We start from the raw sequence: 23,040 nt of genomic DNA on the forward strand, positions 1-23,040 counted from the left end.
TGTACAGAGAATCTACCATGTTCTCAATTTGAGGGAATATTGATTTTATAATAAGAAGTATAGTAAATGCAACAATCTGTCCTTAAGTTTGAACAATTTAGTGTTCTTCCCTGTCTAGTGGCCTCATTTCTGTATGTTATGTGCACACTGGGTTTGGCACAATGACACATGCACATAGCAGCTAGTGCAGCACATCCAGGAAACAAAACAATAACCCAAAAGCCCTTGAAACCAATTGTAGGCAAGTACAAAGTATCCCATAAAACATACACTACCCAACAGTCATAAAGCATATTGAAATTGCAATAGATAATATGTAAGAGGAGGTAAAAACCAAGGGAGACTGTTCCAAACACAACATCCATGTTCATTTTTATGTTTGGCAAAAAAATTTTAAACCAAAGCTTAATATATGTGTAAACATAAGTATATTTGTGTAGCTGACTGCTTAGTGCCACTTCCGAGGGCATCTGCACCTGCACAGTCAGGAAGAGGGAGGTAAGGGCTGGAAGGAAGAGCCTGCATGCACTCGGTCCATGTTTTCATAGTACTTGGGTATTCATATGCAATTTGTGTCACTTGACAAAAGTTCCTTACAAATTTCTTGTTAATTCAAATTTGGCTTCTCTAATTTGTGTGGATTTTTCGGGATTATTCTGTGTGTGTGTGTGTGTGTGTGTGTGTGTGTGTGTGTGTGTGTGTGTGTGTGTGTGTGTGTGTGTGTGTGTGTGTGTGTGTGTGTGTGTGTGTGTGTGTGTGTGTGTGTGTGTGTGTGTGTGTGTGTGTGTGTGTGTGTGCGTTTAGTCTGTCCTAGGATTGAACTCAGAGCCTGGGCACTGTTCCTGAGGCCATGGGAGGGTACTCTAGACTGGTGCTCTACCACTTGTACCACAGAACCACTTACTGCCTTTTTTTGGGTGGTTACTGGTGATAGGAGTCTCATAGATTTTCCTGCCTGAACTGTCTCCAAACCACAGTCCTCAGATCTCAGCCTTTTGAGTAGCTAGGATTACGGGCTTCTAATTTATTCCTGCCTGAACTGTCTCCAAACCACAGTCCTCAGATCTCAGCCTTTTGAGTAGCTAGGATTACGGGCTTCTAATTTATGTGTGTGGTTTTTTTTGTTTGTTTTGTTTTGCCAGTCCTGGGACTTGAACTCAGGGCTTGGGCACTATCCAGCTTTTTCTGTTGATGTGGTTCTGAGGAATCAAAACCAGGACTTCATGCATGCTAAGCAAGCACCCTATCACTAAGGTACATTCCTGGCCCCCAATTTATGTTTTGAAAGAAGATTATATCAAAGTTTACTATTTCACTATTGGAAAAAGGTAAATTATGTGAACAGAGTTAGTGAGATTCTTTAAAAATAGAACATTTAAGATTGTTTTGATTTTTACAGGCCCAACTAATTTTTCTGTTTATTTTCTTTTTTTTAAATGTTTCTGTTTATACGTATTGATTCCAAAATTGAATATTTAGAGATTCTTTTCCTTCTTTATTCTGACTCCAGATATTTAACTTGTACAACCATTTGCTTAACTTCTGGCCCTTTCTTTCTCTTTTTGCTTTCCCATAGGCTCTGCAGAATTAATGGAGCCTTCAGAAAGTGGAGGATGCTCAACTCTAGGGTGTAAAGGGATTGGCCATTTTAAGAGAGCAAGGCACCTGGGCCCTAACAGGTATGTGCTCGCTACCTCTCACAGAAGGATTTCATACATGGTGATGGCGGGAGCCTTTGCCCCTTATGTCTAGAACACGATTTTCTTGTATGTAAACAGATGGGAGCTGATTTTACATTCAGATTCAGAAGAAATATGGTTACCACGGAGAACATTTAAAATGAAGGTTTTTATCTAAAGTTAAATCTTCCTAGAAGAAAATGTATTCAAGGTTTAAAATAGATTTACTCTAGCTCTGCCTTTCTTGGCAGCCCTGACTAGTTTTACAGATATGTGGCTTCTGAAATGATTAGTTTGAGTTGTCCATTAATAGTGAAAAGAAATTAAAAATTACTGGCAAGAGTACTATGTGATCAAATGACTGAATATGTTTTGAATAGTAATGGATGAGATAATTGTCAGTTAATAGTGGGGATATTTAAATAATGGTTATACTTAGCCATAAACATGTAATGGTCAGAAAGAATTCCCTTTCTATTTTTTTCTCGTACTCTTCAGTCACTTGAAAAGGTAGCAAAACACATAGGTATGATGTATTATTTAGATTATTTGGAGATCTTTGTAGACATTTTAAAAATACTAATGAAATTACAATAAATCACTGTAATTTAGCTGGAGTTTTTTAAGGAACAGAAGCATACCATTTGGTTATGTATGAAAACAGTAATTTGTCAGTGCAAGTGTAAACATGTTAATTGGATTGCCCACTAAGAAAAAGAATGACTTCTCAGTCGTCCAGTTTTATAGGATGGGAATTTAGATCTTTAAAAATTCTGAAATTTCATCCCCTGTTGCTCAAAAAATTAATAGGAACTGCAAATTAGTGTAATTGCTTTCTCTGGAGGTAGTTGTCCCTTTCATTTCTTCAGCCTCAGTCCTGCTTACCTTCCTTTAGCACTGTTCTTCCCTCGCTGTTAGGGGATTCAGTAGATTCCAGAGTAAAAAGACATATGGTGGTTGCACTTAAAAATCCTTATTGCAAATGGAAAGTTAACAGGACTCGTTAAAACTCGTTCAAAATATTGCCTCTTTGACATTGCTAAATATTGGCTAGTGAAGGCAACTGGGTTCTTTTTAGATCAGTAAGTCTAAGTGTAAGAAATACATCATGAGTCTGTTAAGTTTCCATGGCATGTTCAGAAACCATGGAAAATAGTCCTCTGTTCAATAAATATTTTTGAAGAGCAGCTTTTTCCACAAGTCAGGTAACATTGAGCATTTATTTACTCTGAGTTAGGGATTATTCTAATTGCTTTCCATGGGCTGAAAAGCTTGCAGAGCAAGCCTGTGATGCAAGAATTATTACTTCTTACAAGCTTTGATGAGGCCATAGAAACACTGGAGAGGTGTGGGGAGCCTGGTATAGCTGAGCATCTGATCTTTCCTTTTCTTTTTTCTCCTTTATTTTTTAGATTAGAATATTAGTTGTACAGAGGGGTTTCATTATAATATTTCCGTACATACTTCGATCAAAGTTATCTCCTCTATTGCTCTTTCTTACCCCTTTTTTTAAATGCTTAGAATGCATTTCATACATCTATTTTCATACATATGTATAAAATAATTTGGTCATATCAATCCTTCACCCTTTTCTCTCACTCTCCCTTCTCCCACTGATTCCTCCCCCAATTCTCCTTTCCTCTGCCCTCAGTTTTACACTGAGTCGCTCTTTTTATTTTTAGGTACAGATTCCACATATGACAGTGAGCATGGGATATTTCTCAGTCTGGTTTTTTTCACTTAGTATGATTCACAGTTCAATTGTATTGCAAAAGACTTTATTTCATCCTTTTTTGGCTGAATATAATCTTCCATTATATATATACATATCCAACTATATTTACAATCTGTGTATGTGTGAATATGTATGCATATATATAGTATATGTGCCATGTTTTCTGTGTCCTTTCATCAGTTGGTAGACAGAGGCTGACTCCATAGTTTTGTTCTTGACCTCTCCCTCTGCCTCTCTGTACTTTGCTCTATGAGTTAGTCACAGCCTCAAATTTCAGGCTCATGTGCTTACTTATAGAATACATAATTTAGCTAAAATATAAGATAGAAAACAGCAACTAAAACTAAAGCTTTGCACATGGATCTTTTCTCCTATACAATACTATCATGTTGATTAGACTGGAGATGATTTGCTCAAATTTTGATGAAAAGGAATTTAAAAACCCTAGATGAATGGTGACAATATATTACTGGAATGCAATTGAGTATTTAACAATTGGACTTGGTATTCTGGGGAAAATGAGTCCAGTTGGTAGTGATAAGCTTAGCGTCTCTGAGTGGTAAAGTTTGCCTGTGATAGCAACGTCTTTGGTGATAGCCATGTCCCCTCCCAGTGTCCCCACCACTCTTCAGGCCTGCCTTCCCCCCGCATGTTCAGGTGAAACCTCAAAGGTCTTCAGCTGGGCCACTACTTTTTCAGTTTCAAAGGTTGTTTTTGGGGCATTTCTCCATTAGATTCAGTGTTGTTCAGGAAATGGAGAAAACTATGAGTGATTCAGGAAGGAGTTTGTGGGGAATGTTTGTGGGGCAAAGAAGTTCTTCTAGAGTAATTGGAGACATACTAGGGAATTCCTCATTTCTTGAAGGAAATTAACTCATATATTTATGGCTGGAGGAGGAACACCGATGAAGAAGCAGTGTTCATTGTCCCTTATAGGGCATAGCTAGTTCAGTCTGTGACTTGGGCAGTTTGTGGACCAGGGTCTCTGAATAAAGGAATACTATTCACAGAGCTAGTGGCAGGTTCCGCCTTCTGTCCAACTGCTGTCTGCCCTTCTCAGCCATTTTCTTAGACTCCGTGGCCAGCTGTCCTCTTTACAGCCCTCAACACTCCCTTTCTGGCAGGACATTAATCCTCAGCAGGCCGAGCCTGTTTTCCATTTCATTAGCAGACTTGTGGAATTGCTTGCTGCATCATGGATATTTTCTGAAAGGTTCATTTCACTGGACTTATTTCTGTCCTTGCAAAGAATGCTGTGTTTAGGAAAACATAATGAGAAAATTCTCTTTGGATTAATTTACTGGGAAACTGCATACATCAAAACATGCATTCTTTGCTTAGATAACAAGGAAAGTTGCTCTTTTGGCAAGAACAGTCAGTTTTATTTTCACATAAGCAAAAGACTATGTTTTGATGAGCATTTGTTATTACTGCCCCTGAAGATTACAAATCGAATTTGATCTAAGAAGTGATAGAAACTTCACATGTACCTCCATAATGGAGTCTGGGAATGTGACCTTGTAAAATGTGATACAGATGATCTGTGAGAAAGCAGGATGTGGATATGCTCTTCTCATTGCTATGGATGGATGTTCAGTGGCTGGCATACTAATCAACTGGCACGAGAAGCCATGTGGTTGTGTTGTGTTGTTTATCTTTGTCACTTCCCACTCATTGGGCCTTTTGAGAGGACAAAGAACAGGAGAGGGTTAAAAGAGAATTATGGTATATATAGAAGTACATACTCAACCCAGGGCCTTCAGAAATAAAATTTATCTTGGCGACATAGAAAAGAAAATGCAACAAGTCAGAGCATTTCCAGCAACCTCCAAAAAATATTTCTGAGGTCTATGGAATGTTTTATAAAAATGTCTAGCTCTGGGTGCATGTACACCTGCAAGCTGTAAGCAGGTATTAATTGAAAATCCAATTTTCCAACCCACACAGTTGGAGTGCCTGTTTTGTTCCCCTTTCTGGGTTAGGTGGGCCTTACTTCTAAGGAGGCCCCTCTGGTGTAAATAGAGTCAAAATAGGGATATATATTGAGTGATCCTCAGAAAAGGTTTCTCCTTGGAAGTGTTTGTTGTCTCTACAAATAAGGCGTGTGGTGGAATTTTTAACGCTGTTTTTTGTTTGTTGATATTTTGCTAGTATTCTTTACACAGTAGGGGTTAAATGTCACTCTTCACCTTTTGAAGCCATAGTAATGTGTAGGATGGATTAATGACTTCCTATTTTGGAGGCACTCAGATGTGACTCACACGTGTGACTCACATGTGTGACTCATTGAATCCTCTCAGCAGTCTGAGAATTGAGCACAGTTTGCAGATGAAGAGAGGTCTGGATGGCTGAGTCAGTGCCCGGGATCTTATATTGGCAGAGGCAGGATGCGGCGGAGCTCTGAATGGCCCTGTAGCTGTGGAAACTCTTCTACAGAACAAGGTTGCCTGATAGAGCCTGTCTTTTGTTTTTGTCAAGACTGAGCATGAGATTGGCTACGTGAACAACAAAGCTGGAGGTGTTCCCTGATTGCATAAGAAAATATATTTACAGTCAGAAGGTTTTTTTTTAAGTGGCAGTAGAGAACCATGGATAAAATTATCCTTTTACTATCTCATGATTTTAACAAGTGTTTCCTAGATAAAACAGCCTCCTGAGAGGGAGTAATGAGGCAAGTGATTCTCTAAATGGCTAATATTGAAGAGTTTGTTAATGGAACAGGGTACAACCTGATAAAAGAAAATGTAGTCCTATCTATAGCTAACCCTCTGCTCTCTGAAGAACTGCAAAAGTGTGTGTGTATACACACATCATAGAATATACACATACTGTGAAAAATCAAGCCTTTCTTGGAAACAGCACATGAAAACCCACTCCTTTGCATAGATGTTTCATCAGCAACATTTTCTTAATGATTCATAGCCAGTTTTAAATGTTAATAACCTTCCATACTAGAAGAAGTATTGAACAAAATAATCAACATTTCCAGCCACATCTTCTCCTCTGCTCTTTTAAGTGATGATGAATACTGGAGGCATCCTAACACCTCCAAAATGAATGTCTTGTGGATTTTACTTATCTTAAAGGGTATTTCATGGGGAGGAATGAGATAGTGACCACTTGCCCTGTACCTGTAGGTTGGCTTGCTTTAAAGGCATCAGGTAAGCATTGTTTTACAAAGATCTACCAAGACTTCACTTCCCTGCACTGGAAAATTGGTGATAGTCGGTTTTGATTATAGAAAGAATGGGATGAAGGGGTTAAGTCATCTAGCTGCTTTTGGCACGTAATATAACGTACAACCCACATAAACCGTGTGTGGTACAGGAAGCAGCTCGCAGCTCTTTTCTAGTAGGTGATATCCAGATCATTTCCATTGCCTTGGATTATGAATAAGGAAATTTCTTTTTTTGTTTTGTTTTTTTTTTGTGTGCCCATAACTGAGTTTGAACTCCAGGCCTGGGCACTGTCCCTGAACATTTTTGCTTAAGGCTAGTGCTCTACCACTTGAACCACAACTCCACTTCCAGCTTTTTTGGTGATTAATTGGAGATAAAAGTCGCACTTTCCTGCTCAGACTGGCTTCAAACCATGGCCCTCAGATCTCAGCCTCTTGAATAGCTCCAAATACAGGTGTGAGCCACTGATGCCCAGCTGAATAAGGAATTTTTTGATATTGTAAGCTACTGTTTTCCCAGATTGTGTAGCAGTAAAAACAAAGGAGAGTTCATGATCTAATTTTGCCAAGGACTAATTGTGTGACTCTACAAATCACCCTTAACACCTCAGTTTCTCCATCTGTAGAATGAACTTCACCATTTGCAAGAATTACGATATGGCAAAGCAAGGAAAGCATTTAGCCTGGGTAATAGGCTCATTATGCGATCACTTCTGTTGTTTTCACCCTCATTTTGCAAATGAAAAAACCATCTCAGACATTGTGCTTGCCTAATGCTGAGTAGAGAGCAAGGCTGCAGGGGTCTGCACACTTTGGGGGACTGTGTATCTCCTTTTCTCGCTAAACCCTTCAGGAGCTAGCTGGCTGTTGCTTCTACCCTTTGTAGGTGTGAGGTTGTGAGGCATGCAAACCTGAATAGGTTTTCTCAGGATTCAGACAGACAGAGCAGACAGTATAAAACTACATTCTCCCTTGGCATGTATCTTTACTTACTCTTTAGGGTTGCAGTGGTTTCCTCCTATTTTAAGTTGAGAATTTGAAATCCTTCTCTGGTTGGGCAATCATAAACGGAGATGATATTTAGACCATAAATCCCCCCTGGCCAGCATTTTGCCTCTCTCTAAGCTACCAAGTTTATACATGGTGATCTAGAGAAACATTTTTCATTCACTTTCTCAACAAAGCACATGCAAGTCACCATCATTACTTCCACTATTAAATACTTACCAGGCACCAATTCTATCCCTTAGAAATCTTTCCACAAAACATCCTCAATGATTGCCTTCATTTTCTTTCTTTTTATTCTTTTTCATGTATTTTAGTCTGTACCTGTCTTTCTCCTTTTTTGAGATGGTCTCAGTATATAGCCCCTGCTGGCCTTGAATTCCCAATTGTCATATGTCAGCCCTTCTGAGTACTGAGATGACAGGCCTGTACTATACCATGTCGGGCTGATTCTGGGTGGGCTTTTTACATTGGGAGACAGACCTTCTCATTCTCTTAACATGCAAACTTCCTGGTGGCTTCACATAGATGCTGAAGTGAAAAATAAGAACTCCTGACTGTGCCCTACATGATACTTTTCCTACCCCAGTTTCTGAGCTCATCTTGTTCCCACACATAGCCAAGCTGTTTCTATCTCATACCAGGCCTTTCCTCTCATTTTCTAAATGTGAATGAGGATGGGTTTAACACCATCTTCCTTACTTTCAGGACTCTACCCAAATCCTTCTCCAGGGAGGCCCTTCCTTCCCATCATCAAAGCATCCTGTCCTTCTCACTGTCCTACTTTGTTCATGACATTGATCACATTTTGAAGTTACATGATTCCTTATACATATGGTTATACAGTGCCCATCTCCCCTTTTAACCTGTAGTTTGTCACATAAAATGCCTTTTTATGGAAGTTGGGAAGACTGAAATATTATGTGTCAGTGAGCCCACTGCTTAATGTATAGCAAATGCTCCATAATTTTTAGTAGTTGTTTGATATTGTTTAACCAACATTATATATATTGATGGCAACATGTAATCAGATGTTATTTACTTTTTCTCTTACTTAAAACACAAAAATATATGGTAACATGTAGTTTAAAAGAAGATAAATGTTACATTTTTTGCTTAGAAGATATCTGATAAGCCGGGTGCCAGTGGCTCATGCCTGTAATCCTAACTACTCAGGATGCTGAGATCTGAGGATTGTGGTTTAAAGCCAGCCCAGGCAGGAAAGTCTGTGAGACTCTTACCTTCAACTAACCACCAGAAAACCAGAAGTGGCACTATGGCTCAAGTTGTAGAACAGCACTTGCCTTGAGCTGAAGAACTGAGGGACAATGCCCAGGCCCAGAGTTCAAGCCCCACAACCAACAACAACAAAAATTTTCCCTTGGTGATTATCAACATTGTATCACTAATCAAAGGAACACATAAGAAGCAAATATACTTTACCTAAGGTCCACAGCATTTCCACGTTTAACACTTTCTCTAAACAGAGAGCAAGACAGTATGTTGAGAAATATGGAGTATGAAATGACTTAGACACAGTGGCCCAGTTGGAATGTTGAGGCTCAGGCCCAGACATGTGCTACCACTGCCAACTTAACACCAAGTGCCTCTGCCTAGAGAAGGGTCTCATCATCTGAATTACCCTCCTGTAAGCACAATTGAAAGGAAATGAGTTACATGGATTATCCAAGTTGGCCCCTGTCCCTTTCCACATAGGGGCAGGTTGAACTATACCCCATGTATATTTTCCCTGGACATCAGCTATAGGTGCAGTTCTGGAGACAGGAGTATTCTGTGGATGGCCTTTCTTTTATTGGAAGGCAGCAGCTGTAAAAAAGGAAGTTAAATAGCCTATGACTGACCTGCATGTGCAGTAGAAGGTGAAATGGTCATCTTAGGAAGCAGATCTGCTCTGTTGATCAGATCATTCTCTCTTTACTGTTTCTATCACCAACCTTCCCGTGATGTTTTAGCATTTCTGGTCTGGGCTGATTATTCCCAGTGATTGCTACAAGTCCTACCCATCCATGGACAATTCAAATATAATCATCAGTTCCCAAGATCATAGGAGGTTACCTTTTAAAATCTAGTGCAAACACATATTTCCTATCAGAATAGACTTAAATTATGTTTTAAACATACATTTCATATTTGATGTTTGATCATACACACACACATGTATATATAAACATATCAGAATGGACTCAGTTCAATTTTGGAGTTATATATTCTGTAGTCTGTCATTTTAATTGCATGAAGTAAATATGGTTTAATGGAAGTGTTCTCTTTTTTCTCTCTCTCTCTTAATCTGTTAGTGCTGCCAACTGTCCCTATTCAGAAATCAACTTGAATAAAGACCACATTTTTCCAGACCGCTTAAGTGGTCAGATACCTCCAGCTGGTCCAACATTTCCAAGAACTAAAAGAGCAGACACAAATGAAAGCTCCTCATCTCCTGAAATCAGGTAATTAAAACCGATGATATTTGCGTCATTTGACAGCACTCTGATTGAAGAGGCTGTCCGTCTCGCTCAGATGTTTGCTTGCGGATTGCTGAAAATGCACTTGAATGAATGTGAAGTGAGATGATGATGGTAGCAATTAGAACTTGAAAGCTCCACATCTTCTATCCTGCCTCATCTTTTCCTGAAAAACTGGAGTCTTTTTATCTTATTGGTGGTTTTCTTACAAAGCTTCATGTGGAACCAGCTAGGGTAGTGGACACTTTGTACGTAATTCCAGCTGCTTGGGAAGCGGAGACAAGTGGATTGTTTGAGCCTAGGAGTTTGGTTAAGTAAGATCCCATTTCACTGAAACTTAAGTGTAACCCAAGGCTGGAAACATTGTCTTAAGTAGGTTAAGAAATGGTCTTCCACTTGTTTCCCAATGCATTTCCTTCTCAGAAAAATCCTGTACCTGTTACTAGTAGTAATGTTAACTGGTAATCTTTCTTTCTTTGTTTCTTTTCTTTTCTTTTTTCTTGTTTTTTTTTTTTTTTTTTTTTTTTTTTTTTTGCGTGGGGGCGGGGGGGGGCAGTCATAGGGCTTGAACTCAGGACCTTGGCACCGTCCTTGAGGTCTTTTTGCTCAAGGCTGATGCTCTACCACTTTGAACCACAGCTTTACTTCTGGTTTTCTGGTGGTTACTTGGAGTCTCACAAAGTTTCCTGTCTGGGCTGGCTTTGAACCATAATCCTCAGGTCTCAGTCTCCTGAGTAGCTAGGATCACAGGCATGAGCCTGGCTTGGTATTTCCTTGTTTATTAAATATGTGCATTTTAATATCACTGTGTCTTATTTATGACAAAAGTGGTTAGAGATGTCCATATCTAATTCGTGAAGATACTGACTGAGTCACGTGCTCTGCCTCTGTCCCTGGAGGCTCTTTGGAGGAAGTCTACTTGTCATAGTATGGAGAAGACTAGGTTTTCTCTGCAGAGCATCTCAGGAATTTGCCTTGCTATTTAACACTGAACACTGTAAACTTTTTTTTTTTTTTTTGGGTCCGTCATGGGGTCTGAACTCTGGGCCTGGGCACTATCCCTCAGCTCTTCAGCTCAAGGCTAGCACTCTACCACTTGAGCCACCTTCCCAGCCCCCGAACACTGTAAACTTTTGCTTTAACTACATCTTTTCAATTCTCACTTTTCTGCCTCACCTGTGACAAAGCTATGATTTCAATATGTGAAAGAGTTGCCAGGTAGATTTTAACAGCTGGTTATGTAAAATTCTGCTTCTCATTTCCAGTTCCATCAGTGGACAGTCATTATGCCCAGAGGTTAGAATAAAAATGACTTGGAGGATTATGAACTTTCTGCTTAATTAAAAGAAGTTTAGTCCGTTACAACCTGAGGGTAGTAAGTAATCCTCATATTATTAAAAGCTTCAGTTATTCCTGGCAGAAAAGTAAAACTTTTCTAAAAATAAATTAACACTGATATATGAAAATTCATTATTAAGCAGCTTTTGGTGCTATAACTAGGTTTTATACAAGGATAATTCTTGTTTCTCATACACATATTTTTCTGAAATATTATTTTCCTGGGAAAATACTGTTGAAGGCATCCTTTTTCTGTTAGTAGTGCTTCCTCACAATCTTATAGATGAACTGATGAGAACTGCTAAAATGTTGGAGGTAGAAGTCTGTGATTAACTGAAACTCCTTAGGTGTTTGTTTATTTATTTTTATCCTAGACAACTTTAACACTTTGCCTTGTGTCACATTCTCTGAGTATGGACCTATGATGAATTAATCAATGTTTTTCTTTGTATCTCAGTTTATGAGGCTTTATGAGATGAATATTGTAAATGAAAGCTCTTAGAATAGTGGATAGTACATAAATAATAAATTAACATGATAATATTTCTATTCATATTATTCAAAGTAATATAGATTTATTACTTGTTTCATAGTACAAGCTCAGTGTTACTTGTCCACAATGCTTGGAAGCAAAAGTGATTCAGACTTGGATTTTTTCTTGAGTTTTTGTTTTACCTTTTGTGGCTGGTGGTGGGGAGTGGGTATTAGCAAGCCATTTCTAATCAGAATTGCTAATCATCACTCTGTTTCTGCTTTTTGGAACATGTGTGCGTTACTATTTTTTTCATTTAGAGATACTCAACCTGTATTTCTTTTGTTTCTTGAGAGCAAAGGAATGGTTGGCCAATTTCATTAAAATTCTCAGGTTAAACTTTGAATGGATTACTCGAGTATCATGGTTCTTACAATGAGCCATTGTGTTGCTCTTCTTTTCTCATAATATTTTGGTTGCTTGAGTGAAATTTTTTCACTCAGGTTCTTACAAATCTTATTTTCATTTTCCTTAATAATGGGTTAAAATTTGAGTGCCTTTCTCTGTGTCCTTTTTTTCCCCATGCATTTTGCACCGCAGGAAGCAACCCCTGAACCAAGGGTTTGATTGAAGGTGGTTTGCTTGGAAGCTAAATAAAAAACATCCACAGGGAGTGAGGGAGGAAAGATGAAGGGCAGGACCGGAGCTAGAAGAAGCTTAGTTGTCACACCAGCTACCTTCTCTACATCAGATGTAGAAAACCACTGGGAAAACTCTGGGATTCTATGTAAGCCACACATCTCAGAGCTGCCCAGCATGGGCATGAGAAGCTGAACTATTCACATACCAGTTTTCTTCAAACCCTGCAGGAAGGCAGTACACATAGGACTGGTGGGCATTAGATAGGCTGAAGTCGTAACAGGTGACTGGCAATATGGATAGAATATTGATAGTGGTTACTGTACCATCCCATCATTCATTTACCTGTTTCAAGTGCCAGACAGTCTCCTAAAGGAGTGAAATGCTGGTGTGGCTATTGTTTCAGGATCTGATAGAATGTAGCCAAGAAAAAAATAAAAATACAAAAAACAAACAAGGCAAGCTACATGTATATCCTTTTCATACCATAGCATCATTTTAAGAAACACCTATTCAAGACAGGGGTACAAGTAATGTCCTGTATCCTATAGTAATAATTCCCAAACTTGGTTTTACATCCCATTCTCTACAATCTCTTTAAAATTCAGACTTAGGAATCTGCCTCAGACCATCAGAATCTTCTAGGCTAAAACTTGGAGTTCACATTTTAAAAATTCATTTGCCAGTGTATCTCTCTGCTTAAACTTTCGGTAACTTCCCTTGATGAGGACTAAGACTTTTTATAAATATATATTTTTTATTGTAAAAATGCTGTATTGAAGGGTTACAGTTACATAAGTAAAGTAACGAGTATATTTCCTATCGAGCATTGTTGCCCCTCCTTTGTTGTAAAGTTCATCTTCAACATAGTTTCTTACCGTGACTAACAGAAATCCTTCAATGTCTGGCTCCTGATTAACTCTCCAGCTTTAGGCCTACTAGGCTCTTTTCATAACCATATGATTCAGTCAGCCTGATGCTGAAACCTCACTTTTCCCTCTTCATAGAACCTCTGCTGGTTTTTCATCTTTCAGGTTGCAGACTTACTGTCCTCCTTCAGAAAGCTTAGGGAGCCTCCACACTATAGATTGAGTCCTCCATCACTTGTTTCATAGCACATACTGAAGTTGTGCTATTGAAGCTGTGCAAATACTTCCTCGGTCTGTGCTCTCTGCTTGGTTATCAGCCTCGTGAAGCTAATGGCTTCAGAGGCATGGCCTGTCTAATCCTCTGACTGCCCCTCAGCATAGCACACAACAGGCACCAAGGGTGCCACCAGTCTTCCAAGGAGTCATGATGATTGATGATTGTACAGGCAATACAAATCTTCTTCATTTAAAACTCTTCTTACATTTTCCTTTGAAAGGTCACCTTACAAAGGAGTGATTGCTACGCCATGAGATAAAATATCCAAATACACATTTACACTCTTTTATAAAGTTGGGTGATGTTTCCTTAACCTGTTGTTTACCGTCCTGGCCTCCATAGATAAAGATACTACAAAGTAGTAACAGAGTTATGGCATATATCTGCTCTCACTGACCAAAGAGAAGTGGAGAGCCACAAGGATCGGTGTCCTAGAACTCTGGTGCTTGGGATTCAGGGTGTTCTCACTGACGAGCTGTGGCCCACATCTGCATGGCTCCCCCTTCAGAAATTTTCTAAAGTGCTGAAAAACCTTAGACCTGTTTTTCCAGCTACTTGTCGAGTGGGTATGAGCAAACCACTGTGCTTCTCCCTAATAAGAACATGTGTATCTCTGTGTGTCTTTATAAAACTGTGCATTTCAAACTTAGAGTTGCATTCTAACTATTTGTGATGCTTGTTTGAAACATGGCTTTGGGACACCATTGCCAGAGATACCAGTGAGGAAGTGGCATGCAAGTTAGCTCTGTGTTGGGGCTTTGGGAATGATTCTTGGCTGTAAACACCCATGTGAGTGGAAGCATCAGGCATCTCTCTTACACAGTCTATGGAGTCGTCTTCTCCTGAAGTCTGTTCTGCAACTGCTGTACTTGTGTTCTGATTTAAGTGCTATCTCTATTAAAGCTCACCTAACATGCCTGGAAGAAGCAGCGATTCACACCTTTTGTTCATAGCTACTTGGGAGGCACAGATCAGTAGGACCAGAAGTTGAGGCTAACCCAAGGAAGAAAAAGCTCTGGAAACCCTTTTCAACTAATAGTCGGGCATGATGGTGCATGCTTGTCAAAATCTTAGCTACATGAAGTCTGCAATTGAGGAGATTGTGGTTCCAGGCCACCTTGGGCAGAAAAAAAAATCCCTGAGATTCCATCTCAGTAGAAGAAACAGAGTGTACTAGCATGGATGTGTTGGGAAGCCTAGTATAAGTGGATTTCAGTCTAGTGTGTAACTGGTCAGGAAGCAAGGCTGTCTCAAAACATAACCAGTGCAAAAAAGCACTAGAGACACGATTCAGCAGTAGAGTGCCTGCTTGGTAAGTGCTAAGCCCCAAGTTCAAACCCTGCTACTACCTAAAGAAAAAAAAGGCAGGCACCAGTGGCTCACACCTGTAATCCTAGCTACTCAGGAGGCTGAGATCTCAGGATCATGGTTAAAGTCAGCCCCAGCAGGAAAGGCCAAGAGACTCTTATCTCCAATAAACCACTCAGAAAACCAGAAGTGGTGCTGTGACTCAAGTGGTAGTGTGCTTACCTTGAGCTGAAGAGCTGAGGGACCGCACCCAGGCCCAGAGTTCAAGCCCCACTACCGACAAAAAAAAGAAAAAAGAATAAAAGAAAAGAAAAAAATCACTTAGTGTTTTAAGCTCCTATGTTGTTTAATTCTGCTTAAACTAACCACAGAAATACAATAAAGCATCTTTAAAATGCTTGCTAAGTAATTGTATTACCTTGTAAGACTTTTTGCTAAACTAATCTAATGAAGTGCAGTTTGTTGTAAGCCATCAAAATGGCTTCTCAGTTGTAGGCCCAGTGTTCCCACTACTGAGAGATGTGGAGATCTCATTGCTCCCATCAATCTGATTTATGTTTTTCATGCAAATCCAATTTTGCCAGTCACACCAAGAGCCCATCTGTACCCTATTAAACAGATGGGAAAGTGAGCTAAAATAAAATACGGAACTACCATATAAATATATACACATATATATGTATATATGTAAATATATATATTTATATATATATATTTACTTGGCCAAAGTATTGCACCAAGCAGAACAAAATTAATTTAGAGCCACAGTTCTAAAAGATTGCAAGACTTAATTAGTTGTCTTGGGGAACCTGGCTTTGCCTCTGGAGGCTTTCCAGGCCTGAGGGGTTGGAGTGGAAGACTGGAGAAAGTTATTTCATAGGCTAGGCTTTCCCTGGCTTTGCAGAGGCTCCCTCTCTTGTGTCCAAGGGCTGCCAGGTATAAATTAGGAGCTGTGGGAGTTTTGAAATACTCCAACTCTTGGAAATCTGAGTCTAATCTGTGTAGCTGTTTGTGTGCACCAGAAAGAAACTCAGTTTTCAGTTAAAGCACTCACAGTTCGGCTGCCAACTGCTGTGACACCAAGGCAACCATTGAAGGTGTCAGGAAAGGGATGAGTGTTGTTAGATGCCTGGGAAGTTGTTGAATAGTGTTGTAACAGGGTTTACTTTATCTCCTTGAGTATCACTAATTCCTGCCCAGGAGGACTCTCCCACTTACGGTAACATCAGTTCTCTTTTGTACAACAGAAAGCACCACAGCCTCCATCTTTCCTGTGCAGCGCCATCTTTCTCTCCCAGAGTTCACCTTCCTCATAGGAAGAGTGCTTAGTTCGTTGCTGAATGAGCTTTTCTGGAGAGTTTTTCCCTCGGTATCGTGATGATACCCACTGTATTCACTCGTTATATTCCTTTTTTCCCTTTACTAGCTGATGTTCTCCTTGCAGTTATATTTTAAGAGGTTTATTGATCAAAATGTCTTCCTCTTAAATCACCAAAGAGTCTCTTCTGGATCATGTTTGTGAAAAGATCCTTAATAAGTAAAGCTCTTGCTATGGTGTAACCTCAAAAAGAGTTTAGTTTTCAAGACTCTACTTTAGAGTTCTTTTCTGAATTTCCCTGAAGGTGGTACCTTCCAGGTTCTGAGGCATTTCATATGTAACAGGCATTTTAGGGGCAGCTAGTATCCCTTGGATCCTCCTGGGAGTCTCCATCTCCAATCTTTTTTCCTAATGAGTGTGTTCCGTCCGCACTGGAATTTAAGAAAAATAAAATTGAGGGTGTGCAGAGACATAACCCTTTTGACATTCAAAACAGGAAAGCCTACTTTTAAAAATGTGTTATCTTTAGTTGATCACAGGTGTTTCACAGAGGGATAAAGGGTGAATCATTTCAGCAGTGATATTCACTAGACACTTTGTTGGAAGTGAACTATACAACTTGCAGGGGTGGGAAACAGGAGAGGAAAACCGGGAGAGAACAGGGAGTAGGTGATGCTGTTCAGAAGGAATTGTGCTCATTCCCTGACTCACGTAACTAGAACCCCTTTGTACAAAAAAAACACAAAGGGGTTTCAGTTCAACATGTTAATTTACTAGTACAATGAATCTTGGTCAATATCACGCCTTTCATAATTCTCCCCTTCTCTCTCAACCCCTTAGTTACCCATTTTCACATCTATATGTTGAATATTATGACAGCATTTTTTAAAAATAGCTCTCCCTCACATTTATTGTCATCCTGCTTGTTAGTGAGGGCAAGTCCTCCTCAGCCTTGACAGCCCTTCGTGTGACGGGGTAGTCCACCTGGAAAGAGAAGGGTGGGGCTGGAGTTAGCATCTTATTCTCCTGAGAAGTACCTGAGAGACTTAAAGGGATGAAGACTTCAGTCACTTGGGCCCATTGCTTCTGAGCACAGTGTGTTCATCCTGGCAGGAGTGAACAGACAACAGACAAAAGGAGAAATGGGTTGGTGTCCTACTGCCCCCTACGCTAACTCCTTTGACCAGCTCCACTTCCTAAAGCTTCCACCCGGCCCCAGGAGCACCTCAGGCTAGCAACCAAGCCTTTAACTCTTGGGTATTCTTGGGGACATTTGGAATGTAAACATTCTAGCCAGGCCACAGAATCGGGCTTTTCTGTGTGAGCTGTGGACCATCAGTGTCTGACACCGGCCCGCAGTGACTCTAGGTGCAGAGCTGCTTCACTTACACTTCATAGTCAGCTTCCCTTCCATCTGATTTAGACACGTGTCTGAAATTAATGCATCCTGAAGTTGAGGCAGAATAATGGATGATTCAATACATTTTCAATATATTTTACCGTCTTTTAAGTAGTTGTACAAAGGAGTTGCCATTTAGCAAAGCAGTTTATGAATATAATGCATCTTGATCAGTGTCACCCCATTCAACATTCTCACCCATCCCTCCCTCCCCTCACTTTTTTAAATTTTGTAGGATGGATATATATAACTTTTAGTAGCCTGGGCCTGGTGGAGACATAATTGGTAAGGGATTGCTTTTAAATAAAAAAAAAAATGAACAAACTTGAGGAAATGCAGGTGTGGGTATTCACACACTGTCTTGTTTCTAGACATTGGCTCTTCTCTTGTTTGTTTGTTGTTTACCTGAGGCATAATTAGAAAAGGATAGTAAGACATCTGTCTACACCGTGACATGTAATTACAGAGAAAAAGAGCCTGCTATCCTGTGCTGCATGTGCTTCTCCAGCTGAGTAGATTCCATGGCTTACTTAGAAGCCAAAGGAATTTCCTTGACTTAAGATTTTGCTGTGATTATATTTCAGTTTAAGGTTAAAAAATGTCAAACTGGTTCTTGGAAACACTAAAATCCCCAAAGACACTGCCAGGTTCAGGGCACTTTTCTGGGTGCTTTTCCCTTCCTTTGCTCATTTAGCCCTTATGGCACCTTATTTAGATGGTACAGGAGCTCTGTTATGCCGACTTTTTACATGTACAAACTTCTCATGGTTACAAATTGCACAATTAGCCATAACGTGGAAAGTGTAACTATAGGACCTATTAACCTAAAAGTTGTGCTATTACTTGAAAGGAAATAGCTTACTTAAATAAAACAGCTGGAAATAGGAGAATCATGGTTCAGGGTCAGCCTGAGAAAAAGACTCTCTCAAAACAACAAACCGGGCTTAGTGGTATACATTTGTGACTCCAGCTATGTTGTGTGTGTGTAGGAAGGTGGACTGTTGTCCAAGGGCCTGCCATTGCAAAAGGCATGAAAACTTGTCTGAGATCTAACTAACACGGAAAAGGCTGGGAGAGTCATTTATGTGGTAGGAAGCTTGCCTAGAAACAAAAAGGCCTTAAATTTAACTGCCAGTACTATCAAAAGGAAAAACAATTTTTTTATTTAAGAAAAGGGAGAGAAGGGATGGGAAATAGGTAAACAGGTATCTGTAGGCACCTAGTAAATAGTAATAACTGCCACGTGTCCTGTTTCTGCTTACACTCCTAGCTCCGTGCTCAACACCTGTGTGTTATTTTATGCAACCCTCACAATGCTGTGGGAGTCTTGATTACACTCACTTTTTAGAGGAGAACTAGGGAAGTTAGGTCATGCTGCTAAAGGTCATGTAAAACTGTAAGTGGCAAGCTGAAATTTGAACCAAGTCTGCTGCCACCAAGGACCGCATACAAACCACTATTACCTGGCTACTGTGGCTGCTTTGTCCATGGAAAGTCTCACATTCAGGCTCAAGCAGTCCTTGTCCCTACCTCAGGGAAAATGGTGATAAAGAGAGCTGTCTATCCTAGAGAGCAGGTCAGAGTGCTTCTGTCACACAGTATAGTAACATTTAAAATACAGCAGAGGGCTGGGAATGTGGCTCAGTGGTAGAGTGCTTCTCTAGCATGCATGAAGTCCCAGGGTTCAATTCCTCAGTGCCACATCAATAGAAAAAGCAGGAAGTGGGAGCTGTAGCTCAAGTGGTAGAGCCCTTGCCTTGAGCAAAAGCAGCTCAGGAACAGTGGCTAGGCCCTGAGTTCAAGTCCAATGACTGGCTAAATAAATAAAATAAAATATAGCATAAACCTTGTCTAGTTTTAGGAAAAAATGGCGTAGGAGTGTATATTGTCCTAAGCTCCAAAGCATATAATAATAATATTCCATAGTGTTCACATTCCCATGTAATCATATTTTGTGTATAACTGGAAGACTAGCTAAAGTAAATTTGCTAAGGAAGTTGAAATCCGGAAACAAGGATTTCAGTTTTTTGCATAGAGAAATTCTCATAATACTCATTCAGCCAGAATTAGGGTAATGAAATTTCTAACCTGCTAGAATATGGAGTCAGATTCTTTGTTCCTGACCTTATTGACAATTTGAAAATAAGATTATGGCCCCAAGGGCATGTTCTCTTTCACTTCATAAAACAAAGAGACATAATACACTTTGGAAAAACACAAGTGTAAACACTGAAGAGTAATTGAATCTAATTATGCATTTGGGTGTTGGGAAGACCTAGTTAGTTACATTTGCCTTCTGAATCTTGACTTTTTTATGTGTGAGTGGTTATAATAGCAGAACCGCGCTCCACGGAGTGCTGTGTAATTCTGAACTCAGCCAGCCTTTGGCTTGTGGTATGTGCCTAAGAATGCTGACTTTTCTTCCTGTGATTGGCCACTTCCACACACGTCTGGATGTGCTCGATTAGGATTCTGCTTGCTTCAGTGTGCCTGGTGGCCCATCTGTTTCACAGTGCTGGTTTTAATAGACTGCAGATTGACCCCATTCTGCCGCCTCATTCTAGTTAAAGGAAACGGCGTGTGGAACACAGGACATCTTGTCACTTAGTTAATTTTAAAGAATTCTATGAATCAATTACTCAGAAATAAAACAGGCCATAAACATGTCCTGTGGAGTCTTTCATTTGAATTGTGTTTGGAAAAGATAAATATTCATGCTTGTAATATTCCCAGGTTTACCTCGGTTCAGTTAAATGAAATATCCTGATTTAAAACCGGGGAAGTAAAAGCCGATCATGCTTTTGTAAAGAAGAGGTGAATAATAGAAGAGCACATAGCTTCCATTTTACTTTTCTTTTAGGGTGGATTTTGGCAGATCTGAGCATAAAGAAGCTTTTGGTGTCGAAGATGTGACTTTTTCTTTTCCATCTTTGTTTATTCCTGAGAAATGTCTTATTTTCAAGAAAGAAGTAATTTGTGTTATGTTTGCATGGAAGAATATGAAGGAACTTTTCTCATGTTAAATTTTTGTATCTTTATTTGATCCAAATTTCTTTACTAAAACCATATAGGAGGATAGTTGTTGACTATCAGTATGTTATTCCTGATCATGAAAAGTTGAAAACTTGATTTTAGTTTTTAGTCTTGCTTTTGATCATCCATCAAAGTTTCTAGGAAAAGCAAATTCTAGGGAATTTGCTCTCTCTGACTATGGGAAATGCCAGTTTAAAATTCAACCACTATAATAAATGTTTCTGTCTGACAAATACTAAGATAGCTACTCTCAACTAACTTTTTTTTGGCCACACTGCTTACTGAAATGTAATTGTGGACTCAATGTTATTTCCAGGCTAATATAAACAAGGTTAGAAGTTTATGAGTTAATTTTAGTACAAAGTACGTTGTTTTTTTTTTTTTGCCATTACTAAGTATTACTTCAGCATTGTTTTTACAGAGAACAAATTTTCTATCAATACCTCAGATAATGTCTTTTGTCCAATTATCAGTGATATTCTTAGTAACTTCATTCTCTTCTTCCAATGGAGTGAGCACCACCATCCATTGACTTGACCTGATGTTAAATTAAACATGCTAGGGAGAGTCTAAATGGAATGGAGTCATTAAAATCTTAGTTCAGAGCTTTTTCTTAGAAAAATATATTTTCGTTGCATAGTCATAGTAAGTCTTCCCTGCTCTCCAATTAGCATGAGTAGTTTTCAGCCTCTGTGACAAGTTATTTTTAGTTTGGTAATTAAGCCAGAGAACTCAGGCTCAAATGAAGTTTTACATTTACTCTTGGAAATAATCTTCCTGTAAAATAATGAATATGTGTCACGTGTTTACTGTGTTAGTAACATTGTGTTCCATTATCATAATCTTAGATAGAGAATAAATTAGTTTCTAGCTAAAACTATAGAATCCCCACTTTTACATTTTGTTGGGCTATTTTATTTTAAATGTATTTACCCTGATCTTCAAACATGATACTAAATTAATGGTTTGGGTCAAAGTATTGTAAAGCACTAAAGTGTATCACCAGATAAGGTAAGATAGCCATATCCTGGAGAGTCAAGGAAATTGCAAAGTGGCGTTTACTTTGAACCTGAGATGTATTTACTTTGAATGGGATGTATTAGGTTGAAATTCTGTAACCCATCCTTAAAAGTTAGATTAAAACTCAGTGTGTACCTAACTCCTTATTTTATTGTTTATTGATTTTTGGTGCTAGTACTTGTACTTGAACTTAGGGTCTCATACTCTCATTTGGCTTTTTCACTCAAGGTTGGCACTTTACCACTTGAGCCACAGCTCCACTTCTGGCTTTTTGGTGGTTAATTTTGGAGATAAGGGTCTTGCAGACTTTTCTGCCTAAGCTAGCTTCAAACCACAATCCTCAGCTCTAAGCCTTCTGAGGAGTAGGATTGCAGGAATGAGCTCCCAGCTCCCAGTCCTCACTATTTTAAATGTATTTTGTGCCCCTGACTTAAAGGGGGAAAGCTTTGGCTTAACAGTTTTAACTAATGCATTTCCTTCCAGAGCCTCCTGCATGTTTAGTGTTTTTAGTATTACTTGCTCTGTGGTAGATCTCCATATCCTCCCTAACATTTTTATAGCACCATTTGTTAAGTAAAAGTTAAGATGCACTTCTGAGCCATTTTGAAAAATTCTTCTCTTACAAAATACTGAAACACCTGTTTTCCTTAGAGACCAGCATGCTGATGAAGGCAAAGAAAATTCTGAAGAAAGAAAAGAAAGTGAAGTGAGGCCATCACATGAAGCCAAAGGTATCTATAGTAATCTCCTATATTGATGGTTGTAACTGTTAGTATTCAGTAATCAGAACTTAATTACAGGCTGGGAGGTAGCTTGTTGGTACCAGACAGCACAAAATAGGTAAATGAGTAAATATAGCAGCTACATGTTGCAGATAAACCTCAAGCACACTTTATTTGGTTGCTTTATTTTTACTTGTAGGCAATAGAAGTTTATTGTTCAGGTTAAATATAGCATGGAATTGATAATGCTATAGATTCACCTGTGACCTTCACATATCGGTATAGCGTTGAATATGAAATTCAGGAAGGCATTCTCTTTGGGTCTTGTGATACTTTTACTTTTGTGTTATTGATGGTGTTTGCTTCATATCCTTAAACCTCAGTTCAGAATGTATTCTGAAATCCAAATAGAATATGGTCTTAGGGAAAGACCACAAAATGAAAAGAAAATCACTTGAACAAAGGTTTTAAGATGTACCAGAGAAAGTAATTTGTCTTAACAGTCTGGTTAATGATTTAATTAAGCAGTGAAGTCATAATGGCTATTAGTTATAGTATAGGTTATACT

General features: G+C 39.2%; 1 protein-coding gene across 4 annotated transcripts in view; it reads left to right on the forward strand.

Annotated features, from left to right (window-relative positions):
• L3mbtl3 (L3MBTL histone methyl-lysine binding protein 3) overlaps nt 1–23,040 on the forward strand; it is a 103,245-nt gene that overhangs the window by 66,523 nt on the left and 13,682 nt on the right. For all 4 annotated transcript variants that reach the window (XM_042695032.1, XM_042695161.1, XM_042695228.1 and 1 more), the window contains 3 exons: nt 1,577–1,679; nt 9,913–10,062; nt 22,402–22,481. In XM_042695032.1, the coding sequence (XP_042550966.1) occupies nt 1,577–1,679; nt 9,913–10,062; nt 22,402–22,481 (333 nt within the window). The remainder of the gene's footprint in view (nt 1–1,576; nt 1,680–9,912; nt 10,063–22,401; nt 22,482–23,040) is intronic.

This window comes from Dipodomys spectabilis, unplaced genomic scaffold (genome assembly GCF_019054845.1).
Source record: "Dipodomys spectabilis isolate Male_0828 unplaced genomic scaffold, ASM1905484v1 ptg000001l, whole genome shotgun sequence".
NCBI lineage: Eukaryota > Metazoa > Chordata > Mammalia > Rodentia > Heteromyidae > Dipodomys > Dipodomys spectabilis.